Genomic DNA, 27535 nt, shown 5'->3' with positions numbered 1-27535 from the left:
GGCCTCCCCCAGCCCTGCCAAGAATAAGCCAAACCCTGAGCATGCCCCCTCACCAGGAAAAAGAAAAAGAAAAACAGCAAAGAAATTGGTTGCCTTGAGCTATTGACATTTTATCAGAACTGAAAAAAATTTAAATTTTTTAGGGGCCGAAGTGGTGGCGCAAGTGGTAAAGCTTTGCCCGAGCTAGCCTAGGAAGGACCTTGGTTCTATCCTCTGGCGTCCCATATGGTCCTCCAAGCCAGGAGCAATTTCTGAGCACATAGCCAGGAGTGACCCCTGAGCATCACCAGGTGTGCCCCCAAAATATTAAAAAATAATAATCTAAATTTTTTAATTTAAAAAAAATGACTTCTGACAAACTGGTTGGATGGACCGAACTTGTCGCTTTGGCTCCAGTTGCAGGTTTATTCCTCTGCAGCGTTTTTTTCTCTGCAATTTTCAAAAACACAGCATTGGGTCCTGGTGAGAGAGAACATCGAGTAGGACACTTGCCTTGCATGCAGCTGACCAGGGTTCAATTCCATATGGTCCCCCCAGCACCAGGAATGATTCCTGAGCACAGACAGAGCCAGAAGTAACCCCTGACCATCTCTGGGTATGGCTCAAAATTTAAAAAAAATAAAAAAGCCATATCATTCATTGCTAAAAGTTTAAAAATGTTAGGTGGCAACTTAGAGCTGTGCTTAGAGCCCAGTATGTAGAAATGTGCATGTGTTTGACTTGCTTGTGTGAAATATAGTTCAGTTCCCTAGCACTGGAGGAATAAAAGTGTGTGTGTGTGTGTGTGTGTGTGTGTGTGTGTGTGTGTGTGTGTGTGTGTGTGTGTTTAGCCAGAAAGCATGAAGACCATTGCAGCAGTTTGGTTTCTCCTTTCCCTCATCTATCCCCACATCCAGAGTGTGTGTGTGTGTGTGTGTGTGTGTGTGTGTGTGTGTGTGTGTGTGTGTGTGTGTGTGTGTGTGTGTGTGTGTTTAGAAAGCATGAAGACCATTGCAACAGTTTGGTTTCTCCTCTCCCTCATCTATCCCCACATCCAGTGAGTTCTGTCGGGTCTTTTTTGTTTGTTTGTTTGTTTGTCCTTTATCACCTTCAAACTCTTCCTTATTTTGCAGACCTTCCTGTCCTCATTCACTGTGCCTTTGCTCCTCTTGGAGGGACTGCTCCCTGCTCTTTCCTGCTCCCATCTCTGTCTTGCATCCTCCTCCTCCTCTCCCTTTCTTCTTCTCCTCGCTGTGCAAACCATCCTCATCCTGATGCTGCTCACTCCTTAGGTTCACTCTTTTTCCAGCCTCTGCTACATTAAGTCTGTGCATCTGCTGAATAACTGTAGAAAAGCATCATTTGAGATTTCTTTTCCTCTCTGCCTTAAAAGCTCCTTAATTGGTAGATGACCTACCTCAAGTGTGGGGAGGGGGTTCCATCCAGGTACCGCAAATAAGTTAAATTTAAATAAATAATAAATAAGTAACTCGGCATTAAAAAGGTAACTCTTAGATATCGCCCACATCCTCCCTTTCCCTTTTTGCTTAATGCAATGCAGACTGCATAATGGATGCTAAATAAATATTTTATTGACTGCCCAGAGTCCAGAACATGCTTTCACTTCATTCTTACGAATATTTTTGAGACTTTTTGTGTAACCAGGAAGTACAGGGGTATGGAGAGCCAAAAAAATACTCCCTGCTTCCAGAGACTGATAAGATTAGTTAAGAAAAAAAAGATCGGGGCCGGGCGGTGGCGCTAAAGGTAAGGTGCCTGCCTTGCCTGCGCTAGCCTTGGACGGACCGCGGTTCGATCCCCCGGTGTCCCATATGGTCCCCCAAGCCAGGAGCAACTTCTGAGCACATAGCCAGGAGTAACCCCTGAGCGTTACTGGGTGTGGCCCAAAAACCAAAAAAAAAAAAGAAAGAAAAGATCAAAAAGATCTAGTATGTGAGCAAGTCTTAAGTCCTGAGGGGTAATAGGAAAGGAGGTAGGAAAGATGAACAGGAAGTAGAGGTGGAGGGTAGGGGTGGATGGTAGTGGGGAAATGTGTGAATTGAGATAAGATGTGCTGGGAAGGTCTCCCCAATAATGGTGACTTTCTTTTTTGGTTTTTGGGCCACACCCGGCGCTGCTCAGGGGTTACTCCTGGCTGTCTGCTCAGAAATATCTCCTGGCAGGCACGGGGGACCATATGGGACACCGGGATTTGAACCAACCACCTTTGGTCCTGGATCGGCTGCTTGCAAGGCAAACGCCGCCGTGCTATCCAGGCCCAAATGGTGACTTTCAGTTGGGGATCTGAAGTGCTGGAAAGCCCTGATCTGTGGAAAGAACATTCTAGGCCAGAAACTGTCCTGGGCGGGCCATAAAGCTGACCTCACTGGGCTGCACTGGTGTGGAGGAAGATGCAAAAAGACAGGGCCATGAGGGGTGAGGAGGGTGCCAGTGCTGGTCAGACTCTGCCTTCCTCTGAAAGTTGACTCTGCTGATCTGACTATCAGGAGAGAATCCCTAGGCATGCTGCCCCCAGGACTGAGGGGGAAGAGAGATTGAGACAAAGCCAGGGCTGGCTTTTTAGATGGACAACTCAGAAGACAGAGCTGGGCTGGGCTGGGAAAAGAAGGGGCCCAAGTTGAGGCTTTGCTGACTGACTGGGTTGGATGGTGGAGCAGGGTCAGGAATGATTATGGTGTATGAATAGATGAACTGCTGTTGGCTGAAATGGGGAAAGTGAGGGCAAGAGAGATGGTGCTGGGGAGAGGGAGTCAGCAGTCTGGTCTGGAAGACCAACTGAGTCATGCACTGCCTGAGGCATTGCAGAGGCAATGCAAGTGTGGTATGCAAAGGAGACATCTGTCAACAGGTAATTACTGAAACTTTGGCATTGGGAGATCCAGGAGGCTCATCTCTGAGCTGCAAAACCTGAAACAGTGAAGCCTTTGATAGTAGAGGTGAGGCAAGCTCACATTTATTTTTTTATTTATTTTGGTTTTTGGGTCACACCCAACAGCGCCCAGTGATTACTCCTGGCTCTATGCGCAGAAATCACCCCTGGCAGGCCCGGGGCACCATATAGAATGCCAGGATTCAAACTACCGTCCTTCTGCATGAAAGGCAAACACCTTATCACCAGGCTATCTCTCTGGTCCCAAGCTCACATTTATTGAGTATCTAATATGTAACCCATCTTATTGTATGAACTCAACATACTTTCTAGAAGTATTGCTACTGCCCTTACTTTTGTTCTAACTCAATTGAGGACCAAAAAGGCTAACCTAGGGGTCAGAGATATAGTAAAGCAGGTAGGGCGCTTAGGTAGGCCTTGCTCACAGCTAACCCAGGTTTGATCCCCAGTACCCTATATGGTCCTCTGAACCCATAGGAGTTATCCCTGGCATAGAACCAGAATTAAGCCCTGAGCACCACTTCCCCCAAACCCCTGTTCTCCAAGAAAGTTTCACTAATCTACCAGCCACAGACAACTCTGAATAGCAGAAATGAGATCCAGGTGCCAGAGCAATATAATAGAGCAAACAGGGCATTTGCATTACACATGAGCCCAGGCATCCCATATGGTCCCTGGAATACAATTCCTAAGTACAGAGCCCAGGAGTAAGCCCTGAGCCAACTAGGTTTTGAATGTGATGACTGAGTGACCTGGAAGGTAGAATGATAACATCATTAATAAAGAAAAAGAAGAAGCCAAGTGAAGGCTGTGCAGAGAAGAGCGGGAGTCGTGTTCCAGTCAGAGAGTCTGGTAGCATGCCAGCTGAGGCTACAAATGGCCCGCCCGGAAGTAGGGGCTACGAGGCTGACCCTGAAGAAGTAGGACTCAAATGTAATTGTCTTTGGCATGAAGATTCATAGAGTAGACAGTTTCCCAAGAGGCCTTGGAGGGCCAAGATGGACTCCTGGAAGTCGGCCATATGCAGGAGCCAGTCTAAAAGACCTCATTGAGAGAGACCATGGCTGACGCAATCTCTTCACATTGCAGTTGGCTACCCTTTGGTGATCATAGTGAGCACAGAGTAAGGATGAACGTGTAAGTCTGAAGGAAGGATAAACTTCTGGGGCACTTTAACCATGTCCTGTCCCACAATCATAGGACTCTGTTTTACAAAAACATTTGTCCACAACTGATGGAAAATTTTAAAAACTGGCCTACACCAGTATTTTTTTAAAATCTGAGAAGCGCTGAATTAGAGTATAAAACAACACAAGATCCTCTCCTAGTCATAAACTTTGGAGAACTGAAACTGCCTTGGATTCAGTCCCCGACACCATAAAAAGTGAGGGGGATAGTGGGGGAAATTGGAAATGTAACTCAGTGTTAGAACATTTTCCTTGCATATATGAAGTCCTAAGTTAAATTCCTGCTATAAGGAAAAGAAGAATAAAATATAAGTTTATATCAAAGCTTGTACATGAATGTTCATAGCAGCCTCATTCATAATACCCTCCAAAATGAAGCAATCTAGATAGCAGTTGATGAATCGATAAGCAAAATTTAGTATAACTTTACCAAGTTATACAAGTCACCCATAAAAAATAGTTAAATAGGGTCGAAATGATCGCACAGTGGTAGGATGTTTGCCTTGTATGTGGCCAACCCAGGACGGAACGGGGTTCTATCCCCAGCATCGCATATGGTCCCCAGAGCCTTCGAGGAGTGATTTCTGAGCAGAGTCAGGAGTAAACCCTGAGCACTACTGGGTGTGCCCCCCAAAAAAAAAACAAACAACAACAACAACAAAATTAAGTGTTGATACATGCTTTAATATAAATGCACCTTGAATTCTGTGTGATGATCTCTTCTCCCTTATTCTTTGGTTATTTGTTTTGGGGTCATACCCTAACATTGCTCGGGGCTTCTGACTGCTCCTGCCCACTTCCTCTCATATTAGTGTCGTTTTGTTTGGGACCTCTTCCAACAGTGCTCAGGATTTACTCCGGGCAAGTTCCGGGGACCATATGTGGTACCAGAGATGAAACCTAAGTCAGCCACATGCAAAGCCAGACCCCTATCTACTATGCTATCTCTTGATTCGGCCTCACCCTTGTTCTTTTTCTTTTTTTTTTTTTGTTTTGTTTTTGTTTTTGTTTGTATGTTTGTTTTCTGGGCTACACTGGGTAATGCACAGGGGTTACTCCTGGCTCTTCACTCAAGAACCACTCATGATAGTGCTCAGGGGACCATGTCGGATTCCAGAGATGGAACCCAGGCCAGCCATATGCAAGGCAAGAATCCTACCCATGAGGGGCCAGAGAGATAGCATGAAGGTAATCTGTTTGCCTTGCATACACAAGGACAGTGGTTCGAATCCCAGCATCCCATATGGTCCCCTGAGCCAGCCTGGAGCGATTTCTGAGTGTAGAGCCAGGAATAACCCCTAATCGTTGCCGAGTGTGAACCAAAAACCAAAACCAAAAAAAAAAAAAAAAATCCCACCCATGGAGCTGGAGAGATAACACAGCAGTAGGGCGTTTGCCTTGCACACAGGACAGTGCTTCAAATCCCAGCATCCCATATGGTCCCCCAAGCCTGCCAGGGGGGATTTCTGAGCACAGAGCCGGGAATAATCCCTGAGCACTGCCGGGTGTGACCCCCAAAAAAAAACAAAAAACAACAAAACAAAAAAGAATCCTACCCATTGTACTATTGCTACAACCCCTCTGCCCTTATTCTTACCAAAGTGTACTCACCTTTCTTGTCTCTCTCTCTCCCTCTCCCTCTCTTTGGTGTAGGGAGTGGGAGGTTGAATTTTGGGCTTCTTGTGTAGTTTAGGTCTTATTCCTGACTCTAGCCTGGAATATTGTGCCCTGGCACTGTTCAGGGACCATACGTGGTGCTGTGGATCAAGCCCAGGTTGGCTGTGTGCAAGGCAAGTGCCCTACCTACTGTCCTATCTCTCTGGCTCTTCATTTCTTTTTTCTTGGGTGGTGCCAGGGATCTAACCTAATGCTTTACACCTGCCAGGCAGTTGCCCCACTGTTGAGCAACTCCTATTCCCATGCTGTATTTCCATTCCACCAACCCTTAACTGACCAAATGGAGCTGTCTATTCCCGCAGAGCCTCAAAACAGCTATTGGGGCTCAACGGTCTTACTCAGAACTGCCTGGTTGTCTCTTCAGTGAAACCTCAGCTCCTTTCAGACTCATTGGTAATTTCTCAGCTGCTATACAGACAAGGTGTTCCACTAGCAATCCAGGCTGACAGGTCCTGCCCAGTTCTGCCTGCATTTGGATCTGAGTTAAACCAGGGCCTGAAGCCAAAGAGCTAGTCCAGAGGACTAGATCCATGCTTGGCATGTGGCCTCCCTCATTTCAGTGCTCTGTCCCTCCAGGACACCCCTAAGCACTTCCAGGTGTGGCCCAGAAATCATACATAAATATGCCACATAGAGAGGTCTAAATGGCACATCCCTGACCACACATCTCCCAGCACAGAGGAAATCTGGGTTTCCCATTCATCTGCTTTGAGGATCAGGCCAGCTTAAAGCCCAATTTTTTGTTTGAATGGTAGTGGAAGAGTGCTCCTATGTGATGCTCAAGAGATCCAGTACTGGCACTCCTGGCAGTGCTGCTGGGAGCCATCAGACTACACCCAGCTGTGCTGGGGAGTGGGGGTGTCAGGGTGCAAAAATTGAAGTCCTGTTTTGTTTGCCAGTAATGAACTCCAGCCCTACAGTCTCCCCAGCCCCATGGCCTAGTTCGTTTTGTTTTTTGTTTGTTTGGGGGCCACACCAGTAGTGCTCAGGTGTTAGTCCCAGCTCTGAGCTCAGGAATCATTCCTGGTGAGCACAGTGGGACAATAAGGGATGCCGAAGATTAGACACATGCAAGCTCTCTACCCACTGTACTAGTGCCCTGGGCTTCTCACACTGTTTCTGTTGTTATCTTAAAGTACTCATCTATTAGGGAGGGTCTTCGGGAATTTAGATCAAATCCTTCATCTGCTAAGCTCTTTCCAAAAGCCCTCCTTTTTTTTTTCTTTTTGTGGTGGTTATTTTTGTTTTGGGGGCCACACACCTGGCTCTACACTCAGGAATCATTACTGGAGGTGCTCAGGGGACCACCTAGGGTGCCAAGCATAGAACCCAGGTCAGCCATGTGCAAGGCAAGTTCCCTACCTGCTGTACTACCATGCCGGCACCCCCCAAAAGCCCTCCTTTAAACATACCATCCCTTTAAACATACCATCCCGAGGAAGAAACAGCTGAGCTTCTGCCAGCCACATCCCAAGAACTCTCCTGACCAGTTTGATGAAGCAAGCCCCCACCTCTTGGTGCTTTTCAAGAAAATATGAGAATCTCTAGACACCAACGGGAGGTCTCACTGCTGACTCCAGGCACTGCTGCCTAGCACTGGGGCCTTTGCGAGCACCTTACTGTGCATCATTTTTTAAAGATGTCCCAACTGGCGCTAAAGCGATAGTACAGCAAGTAGGGCATTTGCCTTGCACACAGCTGACCCAAGTTCGATCTCCAGCTTCTCATCCCCAGGGCCGTGAGTACTGAGCCCTGAGCACTGCCTGGTGTGGCCCAAAAACAAAAGCAGAAAGATTCCTCAAGTGTCTGTGTATGAAACATCAGCTCCCGTCAGTGAGTGAGACTCAGAAACAGCTCGCAGAAGCGCAGCCTCCCCCATGTCCTTGACGAGTGTCTGGGCAGCTGGGCTCCGATGCCTGCTGAGCTGAGCCGAAGCCAAGCACAAGGCTTGGTGTTGACACACTCCAAGTGGTTCTGGGTTGTCACAGCAACTCCCCGCCCCACTCCTCCTTCCCCTCTGCGACTCTAGTCCAAATTCTGCTGTTCTGTTTGGATCTTAATGTTCTTGGTAACCTGGCCTTCCTTTGTCTTCCGATTTCCCCCAGCTTCTTAGTCTAGATCTATGTGCAATGATTTTTCTCTGCCACAGCACCAAATAAATTTCCTCCACACCCTCAACTCCACCTGAAAAACAGGAGTTTGCAAAAGAAAATAAACAAAAATAAAACTGGTGACTAGAACAGGAAGGAACAGGCCTGCACTTGTCTGTATCAAAGTACTTAAGACCGCGTACCCAGCTGGTCATACCTGTCCTTCCTTCCTCCCTCCTTCCCTCCCTCCCTCCTTCCCTTCCTTCCTTCCTACCTTCCTTCCTTCCTTCTTTCCTCCATTTTTCTTTCCCTTTTTCTTCCCTCTGTCCTTTCTCCCTTCCTCCCTTCATTCCTCTCTATTCCTTCCCTCCTTCTCTTTTCTTTCTTCCTTTCTCCCTTCCTCCCTCTTTTCTTCCCCCCTACCTTCCTGCCCTTCTTTTTAATTCCATCTTCCCTCCCTTCCTCCCTACCTTCTCTGTCTTCCTGTCTTTAAAATACAACTATGATTTTTTTTTCTTTGAGACCTCCAATAAGTTAGAAGCACGGAAAGGAGGAACTGTTCTTGATCAGAACAATCACAACTTGGTCAGAAGTTCAAGAAGTGACTATTGATCCCTGACGAGCAAAGAAAGGGGCAGAAAAGCCACAAAGAAATGGATCCAGAGACTGAGAAGAGAGTGTGTGCTTTCTAAGCAAAACTTCATACACCTCAGCAGGGCCTGAAAACTTGACATCATTTTGCAGCAGAGGTTCCTAGAAGAGGGCCTTCTGCCCCCTTTAAAGGGGGGGAAATCACTGATGCCTTGGAAATCTGCCTTCTTACAGCAAACAAGCAAAAGACTGCTCTAGAATAATTATCCAGATGACCATAAAAAGGTTAAATAGGGGCCGGGCAGTGGCGCTAAAGGTAAGGTGCCTGCCTTGCCTGCGCTAACCTTGGACGGACCGCGGTTCGATCCCCCGGTGTCCCATATGGTCCCCCAAGCCAGGAGCAACTTCTGAGCACATAGCCAGGAGTAACCCCTGAGCGTTACTGGGTGTGGCCCAAAAACCAAAAAAAAAAAAAAAAAAAAAAAAGGTTAAATAATATTCCATTTATGGAGGCAACATAATATGCTTAGTGGTTTATAATTTTGAGCACTGGAGTGGTTCAGGGTTTGGAGCAGGGAGATGTTACAAGGGTTAAGGCGCTTGCTTCACACACATCCGACTCCAGTACAACCCGCAGCAACATGGAAGCACTCACTGGAGCATAGAGCCAGGAATAGCCCCTAAGTACCTCTGGGTGTTTTGTTTAGAGGCCACACCCAAGGGTGCTCAGATGTTACACTTGGCTCTGCACTCAGGAATCACTCCTGACGGACTCAGGGAGCCCTTTGGGGTATCAGGGTTTGAACCCAGGCTGACTGTGTACAAGGCAAGTGCTCTGTCCACTGTACTATCTCCCCAGCCACGCGTTTTTGTCTTTTGGTTTGAAAAAATGGCCCAGGTTCAGGGTTTTGGTGCTTGAAAAGGCAAACATTCCACAGTGCAGGTCTAGTCTCTGTGTTCTCTGGAGGACCGCACTCCCCACTGTTGGGTGATTTTTATTCTTTAGCCCCTTTCTAGAACATTGACAATGAAAGCACAAGTTGTAGGGCCCGGGGAGACAGTTAACAGAATGACAACGCTTGCAAGACCTGAAGTCATGCACCCAACTTAGCACTACATGGTCCCCCACCAGTAGCACCTGCTGTGTCCCTGAGTTGCTGAGGATCACCTGGGCCAGTAGTAGTACCACATCCTCAGGCCTTGTCATTGAACCACTCTTCTGGTAGGCGGAGGATTGCTGAGGTGGTTTCTGTGATCCCTGGGTGCCACTTGGGAGAGCCTCCCACCCCCAAATAAAATAAAAGGTTGAAGTGGGATCTTACTCAACGCTTTCTAGGACTGTCTAGGATCTGGCTCTGGTTCTTAGCAATGTTTGCTGCTATTTGCAAAACCTGTTGTTCCATCCCTGCCAAAGTTCTGCCCATGTGATACCTATGAGACTCGATCCGAGATCTTTGCTCACTCCTGTGACTGTGAAAGGGTCACAGCTGTCTTCTGTGGCTGGAGCTAGTAATCCTAGATCACTTTATCTCAGCCTGTTAGAAAAGAAACTGCCACCTGCCACCTCCTTCAGATACTCCCTGAACGGGCTGCTTGGCCTATAGGCCGATGGACCCACCGCATAAGCTCTAAAACTGCATGATGCTGCACATGTCAGCTGCCGGGCTTCTAGGGCTTACACAGGAGGTTTTCGGGGTTGTTTGTTTTCTTTGGGGCCACACCTGGGGATGCTCAGGGGTAACTCCTGGCTCTGTCCTCAGGAAATACTCATGGCAGATTTCCGAGACCATATGGGCTCTTGAGGATCAAGCCCGGGTCAGCTGTGTGCAAGGCAAGCAGGAACCCTCCTAGCTCTATATTTAAATGATCATCATTGACTCATAGCCTTCCAGTCTTTCTCCCCCATACTTTTTTTTCTTTGAATTTAGGATCACAGCCTTGCTTTCAAGGGCCCAAGATTTCTCAGGTAACTTATCAAGCAGTTGATGATCTTGATTCTAGAGTTTCCTAGTGACATTTGTTCTCTTTTGCAAGTGCACAAGCTCCGCAGCCAAACATCCCGCACCCCCATCATTACAACAACCACATGTCTGAGGTGGGGAATAGTAACTGGTGGGAGGGGGGCACATCTGGCAATGCTCGGGGCTTACTCTTGGCTTCGTGCTCAGGAATCACTCCTGCTGCTATACATGGTTCTGGAGATAAAACCAGATTTGGTGGGGCTGGAGAGATAGCATGGAGGTAAGGCATTTGCCTTGCATGCAGAAGGTCGGTTGTTCAAATCCTGGCATCCCATATGGTCCCCTGAGCACTGCCGGGTGTGACAAAAAAAAAAAAAAAAAAGAAAGAAAGAAAGAAAGAAAACAGATTTGGTCATGTGTACATTAAGTGTCTTAAACTCTATACTATGTATGCTTCAGCCCCATAATTTTGTTCTTGGGTCACCCAGCAGCGCTCAGGGTTTACTTCTGCTCCATGCTCAGAAATTACTCCTGACAGGCTTGGCGGATCGTATTGAATGCCAGAGATTGAAACTGAGTCTGCTGCATCCAAGGCAAATGCCCTATTGCTCCAGCCCCAAGCCCCATACTTTTTAAAAATAATTCATACCTATATTAAAGCGCTGATAGGGCACTGACCTTGCATGCTGCTGCCTTGTATTTAATCCCTGGTACCTCATATGATCCAATGTGCCTCACCAGTGATACCTGAGCTCAAATCTAGGCATAAACCCTACATACTGCTGGATCTCTCTCTCTCTCTCTCTCTCTCTCTCTCTCTCTCTCTCTCTCTCTCACACACACACACACACACACACATACATACACACACACACACATTCAGCCATCTGTTCATACCTGAGCTCAAATCTAGGCATAAACCCTAAATACAGCTGGATCACACACACACACACACAGCCATTTGTTCATGCTGTCCTAAAAGGGTTTGCTTTCACAGTGGGTAAGGATGTGCTACCCCACTCAAATTTTTTACATAGCTATTATAACCACATCACTGAACCTATAGAATAATATCTATTCCTCTTCCCAAGATATGCTGTTAAATGGAAAATGTCTAGCATGATATCATTTTGGCACCATTACTTTTTATCACATTTGTTTTACCTGGGGGCACTTGTTTTGATGCAGCCAGCTCTGGTTCAATCCCAGCATCCCTGGTGGTCCTCCCAAGGCCCTCAAGGAATGATTCCCCAATCCAGGAGTAAGCTGTGAGCATCTCAGGGTATGGCCCAAGGAAAAAAATTAGTTTTTTTTTTAATCTACCTAGATAGATTTGATGTATTGGTTAATCCTCAGTTCTCAGCAGGTGAAGCACGTCTAAAATACCTATAACTGTCAGCAGTTGCCTGACTATAGCCTGGTGCTCATTTATATTTATGCTTTCATAATCGTAATCATCAGACTGCTATTAACTCTGCTGTTAGGATAGAACAGGTGATGATAGTGAACCATAGGCCTGAGAAGTCTAGAATAAGGGGAAAGCTTTGTTGGGTACCCTGCACTCTTACATCAGGCTTAGGAGCCTACATGCCAAAATTCTCAGCAACTGAATACACTGTCAATGAAACCAAATCTCAGCACCCAGGTTTGGGATACCTAACTTCCATCCCCAGCACCCTATAAGGTCCTCCAAGCCCCACTAGGAATAATCCTTGAATGCAGAGCCCTGAGTAAGCCCTGAGCACCACTGAGTGTAGCCCACATTATTTTATTACCCAAAAATAAATAAATTGGCATCTTTACTTTTAAATTTGTATTTACAAATACTTGGGAATACAGTGATGATCTCTGCTGACATCTGTAGAATGTTTGCTTTTCTCTCTGGGCTAAGTTTCAGTCAGATAAGTTCCAGAACAAATTGGGGATGTACCAGTTAACCTCTCCTCTTTCTCACCCTCCAGGTTACCCCTTAGCTTTGTTTTACCGGAGTTTCCTTTTCTACAAGGACAGCTACCTCATCCATCTCTTCCACACCTTTTCAGGCCTCTCAATTGCTTATTTTAATTTCGGTGAGTCGATCGCGATCGCATGTAGAAGGAACAGGGAAGGAATAGACTGGAGCAGAACTCCCTTGAGCTGGATGAGTGGGGAAGTGCAAAGTGGCCATTTGCAGAGCGACTTTGTGTGGCCCGAATACAGCTCAACTTTGCTTTTAGACCCCCAAGTCAGAAATACTTGGGGTGAGGGAGTGGGCAGGGGGCAGATCACCCTGGGCTGAGAACATATGTTTGCATGTGCAGAACCCTGGTTCAGTCCCCTCTGGAGGGCCCCCCAGTATTTCTGAATGTGGCTCTGATGGGCCCAAGGAGTACCATATCCGTAGGCCTGAGTAATGAGCTAGTGGGTAGAATACTGCCAGGGTACTTGATATATCCCTGCCACCACATCCCACCCTCCAGGCCTCCTGGGCACCACTACTGGGGCCCCCCAACCAAAAGAACACATTGAGGATAGTTTTCCCAGCCAGAGCCCAACACCAGAGAAGAACATGCTTCTCTCTGACCAGAAGATCCAAGTACTCTTCCCCTGGCTTCAGGCGGTTCAGAAATCAGCCCTCCTGCGGATCCCTTTCTTATAGACAATGAATTTCCTTTCCTTCCTCCAAAACATGAGGCTATTTTAGGGGGAAAAATAAAAAAGGAGAAGGGGGGGGAAAAGGCCAATGCTACAATTTTTTTTCTCTCTTTATATATTTCTTTTGTTATTTGTAAGTTCCAGGAAGGGTGGGAATGCTCAGAGTTAAGTCCCTCTGGGTTTACAGGGCCTCTGCTCTGCCCACAGGAAACCAGCTCTACCACTCCCTGCTATGCATCGTGCTGCAGTTCCTCATCCTCCGCCTCATGGGCCGCACCATCACGGCTGTCCTCACCACCTTCTGCTTCCAGATGGTAACATCTGCATGCCACTCTCTCCCACCCAGAATGCAATGGGGGTGGGGAAGACCAGAAAAGGCACGGAAATCAGAGACCCAGTCTTGGATCTTTTTCTGCCCGCAACTGCTGAATTTTCTGGCCCCAGGCGGGCCCTTCAGTGGCTGGCTCCCCCTTGCTCACCCAGCCTATCCTGGCCATCTCATCCTTTGCCAGGCCGAACCACAAATCAGAACCTGGTTCTGAACAGGCTTTGCCCAACTCGCTCTCAGTGGATTGGGGAGGTGTAGTGTCACTTCAAGGCAGAGCCCAAAATGAGCTGCAGCACATGCGTGGCTAAAGGCACCCCACTTCTGTGCACAGCCCTCGATTTACTGAGAGAAGCCTTAATCAAATCGCTTCCCATCTGTAAGTTGAGTTTCTAGAGCCAAAAGGAATACAGCAGGTAAGGCACCTGCCTTGCACACAGCTGACCCATAGGGTACTCTGAGCACCACCAGCAGTGGCCCCTGAGCACAGCCAGGTGTTGGTTCCACCAGGTACACACAGACACACACAAATGGAAACTAGTTTCCATTTATAGGAACTTCTGAAAACATTTTCTCTTGCCCCCCCCTTTTTTTTTTGGAGAGGGAAAATTGGGGCCACACCCAAGATAGCTCTGGGCATATTCTTGGCCCTCTTCTCTTCTGCAGTTGGAAACTAAGTGTCTTCATCCCTGTCCTTTCTCTCTTTGACCATTTTTTTAGTTTTGGGGCCATACCCAATGGTGCTCAGGGGTTACTCCTGGTTCTGCACTCGGGACTTGGTCTTAGTGGTGCTTGACCAACCATATGCCATATGAGGTGCCAGGGATCGAACCCAGCTTGGGCAAACACACTGCCCATTGTACAGTGTGGCTCCCACAATCACTTTCTTTTTTTTTTTTTTTTTTTACAATCACTTCTTTTACCTTTTATAGAGGCCACTCTCAGCAGTGTGTGGGAAGAGGATCCATGTGGTGCCAGGATCAGACTTAGGACTTTGCACATGCTAAGCACATGCTCTGCCCCCTGAGCTGTAGCCCCACTTGTACTCATGAGACTAGGAGGAAGGGAAAGGGAAAGATGTCCTGGAATTCTGAGCAGGCAAGTGAAGAAATGGGTGAAGCAGTAAACTTCTCCTTCAGTACTTCTCCTTCTCCTAGGCCTACCTTCTGGCTGGCTATTATTACACAGCCACTGGCAACTACGATATCAAGTGGACAATGCCACACTGCGTGCTGACCTTGAAGCTGATCGGTGAGTGGAGTGGCGAGGTTGCTGCCTTTCCCCTTTCTACTCTACTCCCCCCCAACCAGCCTCCCCACACTGGCCGCAGGCTTGCTTTCCTGGCACCACACAGTCCACAGGCCACATCCCCCAGGGTCTCCTCCTCTACACCACACACCCCTTCTCTCTGCTCAGGTTTGGCTGTTGACTACTTTGACGGAGGGAAGGATTTGGTAAGTACCCAGTCCTCTGCAGAGAGGGAAAGAAACCCTCCCAACACCCAGGGAAGGAGTAAGACCTTGCTCCCTACAGGTGACCCAATAAGCCAGGCCAGGCCTCTCCTTCGTCCTCAGTCTGCTCACGCTCCACTTCCGGTAGTTACACCCTCCACTTCCAAGAGCCCTGAGCAAGGCTCGCCAAATCTGTTTGCCCAGGCTCCAGCTTGTGCACAAAGTCCAGAGAGCAGTGCCAGCAGGGCATCTGGAAAGCTAGGAGCCAGCAGCCATGGCACCACCCCCTTCCCTCCAGTCATAGTGCCAAGGGAAGCCACCACTTCCTTCACTCCATGTCACCCCTCCAGGGGCTGGTTCTTGGAGGAACTCCAAGGGTTCAGGGGTGCTCTTGGCTCTCGGGAGGTGTGGGGCGAAGTCCCTGCTCTCCTAAAGCACCCCCATTCTCTTCCTGGCAGAATTCCTTGTCCTCTGAGCAACAGAAATTTGCCATCCAGGGTGTCCCATCCTTGCTGGAAGTGGCCGGTTTCTCCTATTTCTATGGGGCCTTCCTGGTGGGGCCCCAGTTCTCCATGAACCACTACAGGAAGCTGGTGCAGGGACAGCTGAGCGACAAGCCCGGGCAGATACCAAACAGGTAATTGTCGCTCTCCACCGAGACTCTATGTTGGTGTCTCCTGTCCAGTCACTTCCTGAAGGCCAGCCTAGCCACTTTCTCTAGCTTTGCCCTGGTGCCCTGGCCTAGGCCACACACACACAACCTGGACTGTCCCTGGCTTTTTTCTGATTGCCAGGAGGAAATTGTAGCCATCCATTCAGATCCCTGAACAAAAAAATTCTGTGGTGCCAAAGCGACTTTATAGTGGCTATGACATTTGCATTTACCTTGCATTTACCTGGGTTTGAGCCCTTGTTTCCCACGTGATTCCCTGAGCCCACCAAGAGTGATCCCCTAAGCACATATTTAGGAGTAAGCCCTGAACACTGCTGTATATGGCCCAAGCCAAAAAAAAAAAAAACAGATTTTTTTTTAAATCATGTCTGTGCCACAGTATTTGACTCAAGGCAGATTCCTCCTTTTTCTTTTTCTTTTTTTTTTTGGGGGGGGGGGCATTGGGTGGGGTCACACCCGGCAGCTCTCAGGGGTTACTCCTGGCAGGCTTAGGAAACCATGTGGGATGCCGGGAATTGAACCACTCTTGGTCCTGTGTCCGCCACGTGCAAGGCAAATGCCCTACCGCTGTGCTATCTCTCCAGCCCCCAGATTCCTTTTAAAGCCCATTGCTTTATTTTTTTTTTTGTTTTTTTTTGTTTTTGTTTTTGTTTCTGGGCCACACCCAGCGATGCTCAGGGGTTACTCCTGGCTGTCTGCTCAGAAATAGCTCCTGGCAGGCTCAGGGGACCATATGGGACACCGGGATTCGAACCAACCACCTTTGGTCCTGGATTGGCTGCTTGCAAGGCAAACGCCATTGTGCTATCTCTCCGGGCCCCCATTTGCTTATTTAAAAAAAAAAAAAATATATATATATATATATATATATATACACGTAAGTACTCGTTCTCTCTTAGGCCAGCAAGATAGGACAGCAGTAAGATGCTTGCCACTCAGATTCAATCCCCACAATCCCATATGGTAACAAAAGCACCACCGCTAGGAGTGATCCCTGAGCAGCTGGGTGTGGCCCCCAAAACAAACATCTTTACAATATATAAATACTTATCACAGTAGACCATTCAGTTATAGGAAGAATCACTTTGCTGAAAATGTGTCCAGTCAATTGATCCCAAACATAATTCCATCAGGACCCAGAGAACACGTAATTCAAAAGTCACTTCCACCTGTCCTGGGAGACAAAATGGGGGGACCCTAAAGCTCAGGCTGGAAGGGCAGCTGCCCGGCCACCCCACCCTCCCGAGGTCCACCTTCATACATTGAGACAGTGCTTTTGCTTGGAGCTGAGCATGGATTTGGAGCAGGGGGACTGCTCCCCCTCCGCAAGGAAAGCCAGACTCCAAAACAGTATCCTCCATCCACCAGGGTTGTGGGGGGGGGGGCGCCCCATGACCCTTCGGCTTCCTTTCCAGCGTCATACCTGCTCTCAAGCGCCTGGGTCTGGGCCTCGTGTACCTGGTGGGCTACACCGCACTCAGCCCCCACATCTCCGAAGACTATCTCCTCACGGATGACTATGATGTGAGTGCCACCACAGATACCGCCCCCCACCCCCCCACCGAGCCTAGGGTCGCAGCATGCACAGAAGCACCCAGGTTTTGCTCTCCTTCTGGGAGTGGTGTCAGGGTCACCCCCAACTATCTCCCAGGAAGCAGCTTCTGGCTTGCTGTAGCGCCACCATGTGGCTCCTTGGCTCATAGCAGCTTCTGATCTTCTCCAGACCATTGAGCTGGAGGCTTGTGTGTGGAGTAAGCCTCCAGAAATTCAGGGAGGCGCTGGTGTTTGCTCCTACCCAGTGACAGGTGTCATGCCAACTGTCTCCTTCAGGTGGCACTGACTGTATTGGAGGCCTCGCTTAATTCCTGGAAAGGGTTTGATCCCTACCATCAGCCAACTGTGGCATTAGTGTGGCTAGGCTACAAATCTGTGGCTGAGGAACTAACACCAGGCATCTCTCTCCCCTGCAGAAACGCGACTTCTGGTTTCGTTGCATGTACATGCTGATCTGGGGCAAGTTCGTCCTGTACAAATATGTCACGTGCTGGCTGGTCACGGTAAGCTGAGCAAGAGCAGGGGGCGGTGGAGTGGGGCTGCTGGTGGGGAGGAATGGAACGAGCCTGCTGAGCCAACTCCTTTTCAGGAAGGTGTCTGCATCCTCACTGGGCTGGGTTTCAACGGCTTTGATGAAAATGGGAAGCCTAAGTGGGACGCCTGCGCCAACATGAAGGTGTGGCTGTTTGAGACCACCCCCCGCTTCACAGGCACCATCGCTTCCTTCAACATCAACACCAACGCCTGGGTATCCCGGTAAGCGCCAATTCCCACACAGACTTGGGTACCTGCCCGTTTCCAAGACACTCGAGAAAACAAGGTGGGGACGGCAGTAAGCCCTGGCCACTCAGAAACACTGTCACCTCTGTGTGTCTCCACTGATGTAAGGGCATCTTCGCCTCCTGGACTCTGTCATCTGACAGTCGGCAGCACTGAGGCTCCTAGGGGGCCTAGGATCAAGTGTTGGTCTCAGCATCCCTGAGATGAGGGTTGCACAGAACCTGGAATACCCCCTCCTCCCAAAAAAAAAAAAAAAAAAAACCATCAAAGTTCCTCTCTGGACCAAATAAGACAGTACAGTAGGTAGGGTGCTTCTTGTCTGGCACTCGGCAAACGGGGTTCAATCCCCGACATCCCCCCAAGTAATGGAGTGATTCCAAAGTGCAGGACTCAGCTCTGAGTACTAGTGGGTGTGGCCCCACACCCAAAAAGGAAAGGAAAAGGTTCCTCTCTACCAGATCTCATTGCCTCCCTTCCCCCCTCCCCACCCCAGGAATTCTACTCACTGCCCCCATGGGGTGCTGAGAAGCAGGTGAGGAGGGGTACAGGAGGGTGCCAAGCATAGGCTGAGGCCCATCCTTCCCTCCAGTTACTTCTTCAAGCGCCTCAAGTTCCTGGGGAGTAAAGAACTGTCCCAGGGCCTGTCGCTGCTGTTCCTGGCCCTCTGGCATGGCCTACACTCAGGGTACCTGGTCTGCTTCCAGATGGAGTTCCTCATTGTTCTCGTGGAGAGACAGGTAGGACCCAGGCAGGCCTTGAGATCAGGGGGGTAAGGTGTAAGGGGGGAATCCTTCAGGGGGGCCGACTGGACCTGACAGGGCCGGGCCCTCTTGCCTCCTCTTAGGCTGCCGCCCTGATCCGAGAGAGCCCGCTCCTGAGCAGCCTGGCCTCCATCACCATCCTGCAGCCATTCTACTACCTGGTGCAGCAGACCATCCACTGGCTCTTCATGGGCTATTCCATGACCGCCTTCTGCCTCTTCACCTGGGAAAAATGGTACAAGGCAAGTGAGGGCCATTCCATGCTTGGGAGGGCTGCCGACCCAGACCCAGGCCCATGCTCAGGCCGCCTCAGCTGCCGGGATCTCTCTACAGGTGTATAAATCCATCTACTTTCTGGGCCACGTCCTCTTCCTGAGCCTCCTCTTCATCTTGCCTTACGTTCACAAAGTCATGGTGCCAAGAAAAGAAAAGCTAAAGAAAGTGAAGTAATCTGCCTCCGTGGTAAGTGACCCACCGGCTGGATGTTAAAAGGAAAAACGAAAAAGTGCCAAAGCCAGAAACACCGTCGATTTGGGGGTGGGGGCATGGGAAGGGCCCGGAGGCTTAGCACAGGGGTTCAGGCACTTGCCTGGTCACATCTCCAAGAACTGCCAAGAGTGACCCCTGAGCACAGCCAGGCAGAGAAGTTTGGGGTGAGCCGCAAGGCAACCTAATAAGACGCTCGGTGGGCCAAGGGGGCTGCTGTCATGGCAAAGGGCTGACGTGTGTCCTGTCTTCTCCATGCAGGTGGCCCCAAGCAGGAGCAGGACCGGTGCAGAAGTGACCCGTCTCCCCTCACAGCACTCCTGCACCCGGAACAGAAGACAGACACCCCCAGCGCGCTACTGCCAGCCTACACTTCACTCGGGGCCAAAGGGGAAACTCTCGTGGGAGAAGCAGAGGGGCCTGGCTCCCCTCTGGCTCCCCACATGCACGTTGCCTTATCTCTTCCCCCTCTAGCCAGGAATCTGTGGTGTTTCTCTTCTGCCGATTTACATGATTGTACGTGCTGCCGCCACCACCCCCCCTATGGGGGGGCGGGAAGGGGTACAAGGTTCTGCCCGCTCCACTTTTCCTACCTTGGAACTGTACCAGATAAAAATCACTTCTGTTTGTTCCATTTTTTTTTTTTCACTGCTGGCACTCCTGGCTGCTTTCTGACAGTTTTGGGGGTCAGGGGGACATGCAGGGACAGATTGGGGAGACCCTGGCTGAGTCTCAAGGCCTGTTTACAACACAGCAGGCTCCACAGGATGGTCCCCGGCCTATATGCCATACATAAGTGCCCCTTCCAACTCCCCCCCAACCCCGGTCATTCCCTGAAGTTCAAGAACCCCAGCTTGGAGAGTAGACGGGACATAGCGATGGCCTTGCACTTGGCCATCCCAGTTTAAATGCCGGCACCTCATAGGGTCCCCTGAGCCCTTCCAGAAGTGACCCAAAATTTAAAAAAAGTAAGGAAAATAAAGGACAATCTCCAGCTTACACCACTGGATACTGCTGGGCCTAAGAGTCTCAAGAACCAGCAAGTTTACAAGAACATATTTATAGAAGAAACAAACAGATGTCCAGTCTCGACTTCCCCACCCAAGTGTCTATGCCAAGGAGGCCGTCTTCCAGCCAAAGGCAGTAGTAAAGTCCAGTGTGTGCGCTTCAGAACCAGGTTGTTCTCAGATGACCCCCCAGACCTCCTCAAAGGCCGTGGTGACTTTTGCGCAGGTGAGGGCAGCAGACAGCGGGTAGTTGCTGATGGACACCATCTTCTCTGTGTACTCGACCTTGACCTGCAGAGAGATCATCCTGTCAGCCCAATGTTCCCTGCAGTGAACCACACCAGAGCCCCAAGTGCCAGGACTGAGCTGGTGTCTCCACAGTGCTGAGGAATCTCCAGCTTGTACAAAGGATGAAGCTGATCACAGGCTCTGGTGAGGGACAGACGTGCAGCACTCTCAGGGCTGGGTATGTCCGTTTTTCACTCCCAACTCAGGACAAGGCATGCCAGATGCCCGCTACTCCAATTCAGTACCAAGCATGGGCTCCGCAAACAACCCACTTGCATGCTGCACCCACACCTCACCTGGCCGTGAGCAAAGGCGCCCACCACAAAAACAATGGGGTCACTGCTGGGCACCAGGTCTCGCACGTCACTGACGGTCGAGATGGAGAAGGAAGTGCCGATTTTCATACAGCCCACAGGGAAATGGTCGGACACTGGATTCTTAATGACCTAAGGAAAGGGGCAGAGGAAAAACAGTCTTGAGGAAAGGGCCCTTCTCTGACCCCAATCTCCAGATCATTAAGTTCCAGCTGCTCACCTTCAAGAGTTTCTGGGGGCCATCAGCTGCTCGAACACTGAGTTTGTGTAAAAGCTGAACTAGGAGGAAGAAAGAGAGCTAAGTAGAGAGGCTTCTTAGGTCTGCGCAAGACTAACCAGAAAATCTTAACACCCTCCTCCCCGTGTTGGGGCCTCCATGTGTCCTCTGCACCCACATTTTCCCAGGCCTCAATATTCAGGGATGGGTTTGTGCACAGGGGCTCACTGTGTACTGAAGTGGAGAAGAGAAGGGACCAAGTTAGGGCAGTGGATACGGTGCTTGCCCGGTCCACCCAAGAACCACCAGGTCTGGTCCAAAAAGAAGGGGGAAAAAATCCTTGTTCTGACCTTAAACATGGACTCCCACCCACTCTGTCCCCCACAAAAAAAAAAAAATCACATTTAATTTGGCCCTTCTCTTCCTGGTTCACTACTGGTCATTCTGAACCAAAAGTGGATCAGGTTTGAACACTTTTTTTTGTTTGTTTGTTTGTTTTTTTGGCCACACCCGGCGGTGCTCAGAGGTTACTCCTGGCTGTCTGCTCAGAAATAGCTCCTGGCAGGCACGGGGGACCATATGGGACACCGGGATTCGGGATTCGAACCAACCACCTTAGGTCCTGGATCGGCTGCTTGCAAGGCAAACGCCGCTGTGCTATTTCTCCGGGCCCGGTTTGAACATTCTTAAGGCTGCTTCTCACCCATGAGGCCACAAAATCGGTCAAAGGTCCTGGGAATCCGGGTCTGGGGGTTGATTTCAATCAGCACGTTCTTCTGTGTGTGCACATACACCTGGAGCAAGCCTGCCCGGTTCAGGGGACTGTCCATCAGCATCAGTAAACTCTGGAGGGGACAGAGACCATGGGAGAGTGGGGAGTGAAGCAGCGCGTGGTTCCTGCTCCGCTCCCAGCCCCAAGAGCACGTGTCCTGAATTACCTGGTGAGCTATATCTGGCCTCACTTCTCCGGGATCCCGGCCATTCTTCAAGAGTAGAGACTTGTGCTTGTCACAGTTCAACAGCTCGTAGGTCTTCCCCACCTGAGGGATAGGACACATGATGGAGCAGCCCACAGGCATTCCCAACCAGTGGTCAGGCCAGTTCAGAGGCTCAGCAAACCTTCAGGAGATGACTGGCCACCTTTATGTTCTATGTCCATGATTTCACAGAACCCAAAGTGGCTTTAGGGCCGGAGGGATAGCACAGCGAGGTGGGTGCTTGCCTTGCACACAACCCACCCAGATTCAATTCCCCAGTACCATGCAAGATTCTCCAAGTACCTCCAGTGATGATCCCTGAGCTCAGCAGGGTGTGACCCAGAAACAAAAACTCAAAGTAGATTTAATTTGTTAAAATGGGTTTGTCTGTTTGTTTGTTTAGGGTTTTTTGGGCCACAGCTGGTGGCTATCTGGGGTTACTCCTAGCTATGTGCTCAGAAATTGCCGACAGACTCGGGACCATATGGGATGCTGGGGATTGAACCTGGGTCTTCTCGGGTCAGCTTGCATGCAAAGCAAATGTCCTACCTACCACTGTGCTATCACTCCGACCCTAGATTTAATTTTAAAGGCCTGGGCTAGGAAGCCAGTCAAAGGGCCAGATAACATATCTGCATGCGAAGAGACCCATATTTGAGCTCTTGTACAGTGACCCCAAAACAAAGAAAACAACCTTAAGACTGGCTGTTTGACAAAACACCTTTGAGGGGCTCTGGCACCAGGCAAGAGTAAGGTTAGTGAGAAAGGCTGACTGAGTTTCCAAGAACATGAAGTATTTGCTGGGAGAAACCAAGAAGGCTGTTCAAAGGGCCAGGTGATCCCCAGCAGAGTGTCTCCCCACCTTAGCACAGCAACTGGTCGTGGGATCCCAGCGATTTTGGTTTCTGGTTTTGGTGTTTTATCAAAAATGCCACATTCCTAATCTGTACCCATAAGAGAACAGACAAACTAGCAGAGTGAGTCTCAGCAAGAACAGTCCCATCCCAAGCATTACTTTGGAAATACCCCCCCAAAAAAATATATACATATATAAAGCCACAAGTTATGTACTGAGGGAAATGTGCCTGGTTCCTAGTTGACTTATAATGAACACATAGGTGAGACAGTGCAAACTTCAATAGGAAGAAGCGACACAACTGCTGGGAAGAAGCAAGGGATTCTCAAAAGTAAAACAGACACTATGCCCTGCTTTATGTTTTGGGGGCACACCAATGGTGCTCAGAGTTTTTTCCTGGCTCTGCTCAGGAATCACTACTGGTGGACTCAGAAACCATACAAGGTGTCAGGATTACACAAGGGTCAGCCATGTGCAAGGCAAGCATTACTGTACTACTTCTCCAAATCCCGTTCTCTTTTTTTTTTTTTTTTGGTTTTTCAGGCCACACCAGTTTGATGCTCAGGGGTTACTCCTAGCTAAGTGCTCAGAAATTGCTCCTGGCTTGGGAGGACCACATGGGATGCCGGGGAATCAAACCGCAGTCTCGATCTTTCCTTGGCTAGCGCTTGCAAGGCAGACACCTTACTTCTAGCGCCACCTTGCCAGCCCCCGATTCTCAATTTTTAAGAGTAGTACAAACAAAGGAAGGAATGGAATAAAGGGGAGCAAGAACTTAAATGATGCTTAAAAAATAAAATAGGGGGCCCGGAGAGATAGCACAGTGGCGTTTGCCTTGCAAGCAGCCGATCCAGGACCAAAGGTGATTGGTTCGAATCCCGGTGTCCCATATGGTCCCCCGTGCCTGCCAGGAGCTATTTCTGAGCAGACAGCCAGGAGTAACCCCTGAGCAACGCTGGGTGTGGCCCAAAAACCATAAATAAATAAATAAATAAATAAATAAATAAATAAATAAATAAATAAAAAAAATAGGGCCGGAGCGATAGCAGTAATGGGTAGGACATTTGCCTTGCATGTGGCTGAATCTGTTCAATCAGCTAGCATCCCATATGGTACCCTGACAGGAGTGATTTCTGAGCATAGAATCAGAAGTAACCCCTGAGAACTGTTGGGCGTGGCCCAAAAATAAAAAAAAAAATATGTGAACACTAATGGTTATAAATGAAAGAGTAGAGTACAGGGGTTGGAGTGATAGAACAGTGGGAAGGCATCTGCCTTGCAACGCAGCCGACCTGGGAAGGATCCAGGTTTGATTCCCGGCATTCCATATGCCCCACCCCACCCCGAGCCTGCTAGGAACAACTTCTGAGCACAGAGCCAGGAATAACCCCTGAATGTTGCCGGGTGTGGGCCAAAAAAAAAAAAAAAAAAAAAAAAAAAGCCACAGGGAATTCTGGGGTTTGATGAGGCAGAGGAGTCTTAGCCTGGCAGCTCTAAGCTGAAAATGTAACTGGAAAGTTCCACTGAAGGAAGATTTGGCTAGACACTTCTGTGGGAGCAATGTGAAGTTTTAATGAGCATTCATATGGTCTATAAAGTTTAAGAACACACTAGGAGGTACAGAGACAGGTGTACAAAAGAAGCTCTGATGTCTCAACAGGATCTCGGCATGTCAGGCAATAGCTTGAGGTTAGAGGGATGAAGATTTCAAAATTACTAGATGAAAGAACAGTGTCACAATATGGAAGTTGAATTAATGAAACTGTCACTGAGAGAAAATACTCTTGAATAGAAGACTCCAGTATCAACCCATTTGTTTTGATACAACCAGATGGTTGGTTCCATATTGTCGAGCAGCTGCTGGCTAACTGCAATGTTCCTACTGTGAGTTGTACTTAATAAGCTGAAAAATCACGAACTAGACAAATTAGGGAATGAGTACCATTTGTTACTTGTTTTCTGTCACAGGTACTGGAAATGCGAAAAAGTTTCTTGACTTTATTCTTTGCCTTCGCGTAGCCTTCCAGTGGAGGTTATGTGACAGAGAGATAAAGAGTAAGTAGGTCCAACTGAGACAGACCTGAAGAAAAATAAATGACTCTGAATGTAAGAGCCTGATTTATAACAGGAAGCGCATTCTCTCAGTAAGCAAAATTTAACTTAATGAAGAATAAGGAGAAAGAGAGCAACTGTTGAACAAATAAACGAAGTTGGGATGGAGGCAGAGCCAGAGTAAGGGTAACTGCCAGCCAGTTAACATACAGTGATCAAGAGAATTCCAGCTGTTTCTTTGTTTGTTTGTTTTTGTTTTTGTTTTGGATAACACCCAGCACGCTCAGGGGTTACTCCTGGCTCCACACTCAGAAATCGCTCCGGGAGGGTTCAGGGGACCATATGGGATGCCGGGATTAGAACCAATTACCTTCTGCATGAAAGGCGCCTTACCTGCATGCTATCTCTCCAGCCCGAATTCCAGCTGTTTCAAATACCAGAATGACAGTACAGTGGACAGGGTGACAACCCAGGTTTGAATTCTGGCACCAATAAAGCAAAATGTACAAGCCCAAAAGGAAGGAAGCAGTACAGAAGGGCCGGAGAGATAGCATGGAGGTAGGGCATTTGCCTTGTATGAAGAAGGATTGTGGTTCAAATCCCAGCAGCCCATATGGTCCCCCCAACCTGCCAGAGCAATTTCTGAGCGTAGAGCCAGGAGCATTGCTGGGTGTGACCAAAAAAAAAAAAAAAAAGGCAGTACAGAAGATTTCCTCCAACTATGAAATGTGTCTTCTGACAAGTACCAGTAATGACAACATGGCCTCAATTCTTCCAGAACATGCTAGATGAACTTTAATTTGGCCGTGACCTTTTCCATTTCTGACTAAAGAACTTGGAATATATAATTCCAACTAATAACCATTATTCTAAATCCTTCACATACTAATTCCTTTATATCTCTCCACAATCCATTAGATACTAGTATATTTCCCATGGATGAAGAAAGAAAATAGCTGGAAGGCTGGAATGATACAGGAGGTAAGGTGCTTGCCTTGCATGCAGCTGACCTGGGTTCAATCCCTTGCATCCTATATGGTCCCCTGGGTACTGCCAGGAATGAGTCCAGAGTGCAGAGCCAAGTGTGACCCCCCCAAAAAAAAAAAAAGAAAAAAGGGAAGGAGGAGAGAGGGAGAAAGGGAGGAAATTAAGTAACCACTCAAAACAAACTGGAAAAATAGTATAGCAGGCAGGGCACTTGCCCTGCATGCAGACAACCTGGGTTCAATATTTGGAATCACATATGGTCTCCCCAAACCTACCAGGTATGATCCCTCAGCACAGAGCCAAGAGAAAGCCCTGAGCACAACTGGATATAGCACCAAAAAAAAAAAAGAAGACAATAAAAAAACAAATATCAATTACATAGAGCCAGAAAGGTTAAAATAAAGGTTAAGGCATGTTTTGCATCCTACTAAGTCCAGCTCAAATCCCAGATACACACCATGGTCTCCTGAATACTGCAGAGATCTTCTGAGCATAGAGCCTATAGTAGCAAATGAGCATCACCAAGCAACACCCCCAAAAATATCTATGTATATGAATGGAAAAGACACAGTAGAACAGTAGGGGGAGCCCAGAGATTTGCAGTGTATATTTGGGTAGAGGTGAATGACAGAAGTGTTCCATGAAAAATAGGGTGCAACGGTGAAGTTTCAAGAGACAGAAATCTGACAGCAGACACCTTCAGCAAATGGAAATGTGTCAAGTCTAATAAAAAGAAGGGCTGACAAGACTACGGTATCCTAGTCACCTTGCTCCCTTATCCTAATGCCTTAGAATATGGAACCACGCCAACGATAAAACTTCTGTCCCCTCAGATGAAGTTTATATCGCATTATCACGATAAATCAACCTCGACAAGGACAGGACAATAAGAAAGTGATGTAGTGCTCATTCAGAACTTTAGACATTTAAGCCATCCTTCCTTTAATGGGGCATTCCACTGTGAACCATCCCACCGAGTCCCAAAATATGGATCTAAGGCTAGTTCAGCTTCATTTTGCAAGTTACCTTTTTTTTTGTGGGGGGGGGGGGTCACACCCGGCGTGCTCAGGGGTTGTTACTCCTGGCTCTGTGCTCAGAAATCGCCCATAGCAGGCTCGGGGGACCATATGGGAAGCCGGGATTCGAACCACAGTCTGTCCGGGGTCAGCCTCGTGCAAGGCAAATGCCCTAGCACTGTTATGTCGCTCCAGCCCCATAGCTGGGTTTTTATTTTTATTTTTTCACAGACACAAAGTTATTCATGCTTGTGTTTCAGTCATGCAAGGCATACCAACCTTCATCATTGCACATTGCCTACTACCAATGTCCCCAGTTTCCCTCCCACCCTTCCTGCCTATGGGGCAGATATTTTTCTTCTTTCTCTCTTTTTCTTTATTTTAGTTTTTGTTTTGGGGTCACACCCAGCTGCGCTCAGGGGTCCCTCCTGGCTCTATGCTCAGAAATCGCTCCTGGCAGCCTCGGGGGACCATATGGGATGCCGAGGTTCGAATCACTGTCAAACGCCCTACCTCCATGCTATCTCTCCGGCCTCTTACAAGTTACCTTGACTGTCTCCAAACTGGCCCCTTCCAACACCACAATCAGCCTTCGGCCTCCGATCTTGCTTCCCGCCCCGAAGCGGGGCCTTTTGGGGGCCACCACCTCCCCATAGTCCTCTTCACGCTCTCCGCCTCGCCGCTCACGAGGTGGAAAACCTCCACTGGGCGCAGCCATCTTGAACCGGACCGGAAGTCCGCTCAGCGCTTCCGCCTCGGGG

At 48.7% G+C, this 27535-nt stretch overlaps 2 protein-coding genes across 2 annotated transcripts in view; one reads left to right on the top strand and one right to left on the bottom strand.

The window, feature by feature from the left end:
* Nucleotides 1-19694, top strand: part of LPCAT3 (lysophosphatidylcholine acyltransferase 3) — a 38753-nt gene extending 19059 nt beyond the window's left edge. Inside the window, exons 2-13 of the mRNA XM_049772162.1 lie at nucleotides 12358-12465; nucleotides 13238-13344; nucleotides 14513-14606; nucleotides 14772-14809; nucleotides 15265-15443; nucleotides 16895-17003; nucleotides 17450-17536; nucleotides 17623-17789; nucleotides 18403-18550; nucleotides 18658-18816; nucleotides 18908-19036; nucleotides 19322-19694. Of these exons, the coding sequence (XP_049628119.1) occupies nucleotides 12358-12465; nucleotides 13238-13344; nucleotides 14513-14606; nucleotides 14772-14809; nucleotides 15265-15443; nucleotides 16895-17003; nucleotides 17450-17536; nucleotides 17623-17789; nucleotides 18403-18550; nucleotides 18658-18816; nucleotides 18908-19024 (1313 nt within the window). The 3' untranslated portion in view covers nucleotides 19025-19036; nucleotides 19322-19694. The remainder of the gene's footprint in view (nucleotides 1-12357; nucleotides 12466-13237; nucleotides 13345-14512; nucleotides 14607-14771; nucleotides 14810-15264; nucleotides 15444-16894; nucleotides 17004-17449; nucleotides 17537-17622; nucleotides 17790-18402; nucleotides 18551-18657; nucleotides 18817-18907; nucleotides 19037-19321) is intronic.
* Nucleotides 19695-20101: 407 nt separating this feature from the next.
* EMG1 (EMG1 N1-specific pseudouridine methyltransferase) lies at nucleotides 20102-27498 on the bottom strand. The gene is made up of 6 exons (XM_049772115.1): nucleotides 27322-27498; nucleotides 21825-21926; nucleotides 21590-21731; nucleotides 20890-20948; nucleotides 20652-20801; nucleotides 20102-20358 (listed from the first exon to the last, which is right to left on the bottom strand). Exons 1-6 carry the CDS (start codon nucleotides 27490-27492, stop codon nucleotides 20245-20247), a joined length of 738 nt encoding a protein of 245 aa, XP_049628072.1. The 5' UTR covers nucleotides 27493-27498; the 3' UTR covers nucleotides 20102-20244.
* Between the last annotated feature and the right edge of the window lie 37 nt (nucleotides 27499-27535).

The sequence above is a fragment of the Suncus etruscus genome, chromosome 4 (genome assembly GCF_024139225.1).
Source record: "Suncus etruscus isolate mSunEtr1 chromosome 4, mSunEtr1.pri.cur, whole genome shotgun sequence".
Taxonomy (NCBI): Eukaryota; Metazoa; Chordata; class Mammalia; order Eulipotyphla; family Soricidae; genus Suncus; species Suncus etruscus.
The sequence above is the reverse complement of the archived record's forward strand: the minus strand, read 5'-3'. Positions and strand labels throughout refer to the sequence as shown.

Excerpts from the sequence above, each read along its gene's own strand:
- EMG1 (XM_049772115.1), bottom strand. The coding sequence starts at position 27,492 with ATGGCTGCGCCCAGTGGAGGTTTTCCACCTCGTGAGCGGCGAGGCGGA. Across the intron at positions 20,949-21,589 it reads CCGATTTTGTGGCCTCATGG|TTCAGCTTTTACACAAACTC; the intron begins GTGAGAAGCAGC and ends TCTTCCTCCTAG. Across the intron at positions 20,802-20,889 it reads GCCCCCAGAAACTCTTGAAG|GTCATTAAGAATCCAGTGTC; the intron begins GTGAGCAGCTGG and ends CCCTTTCCTTAG.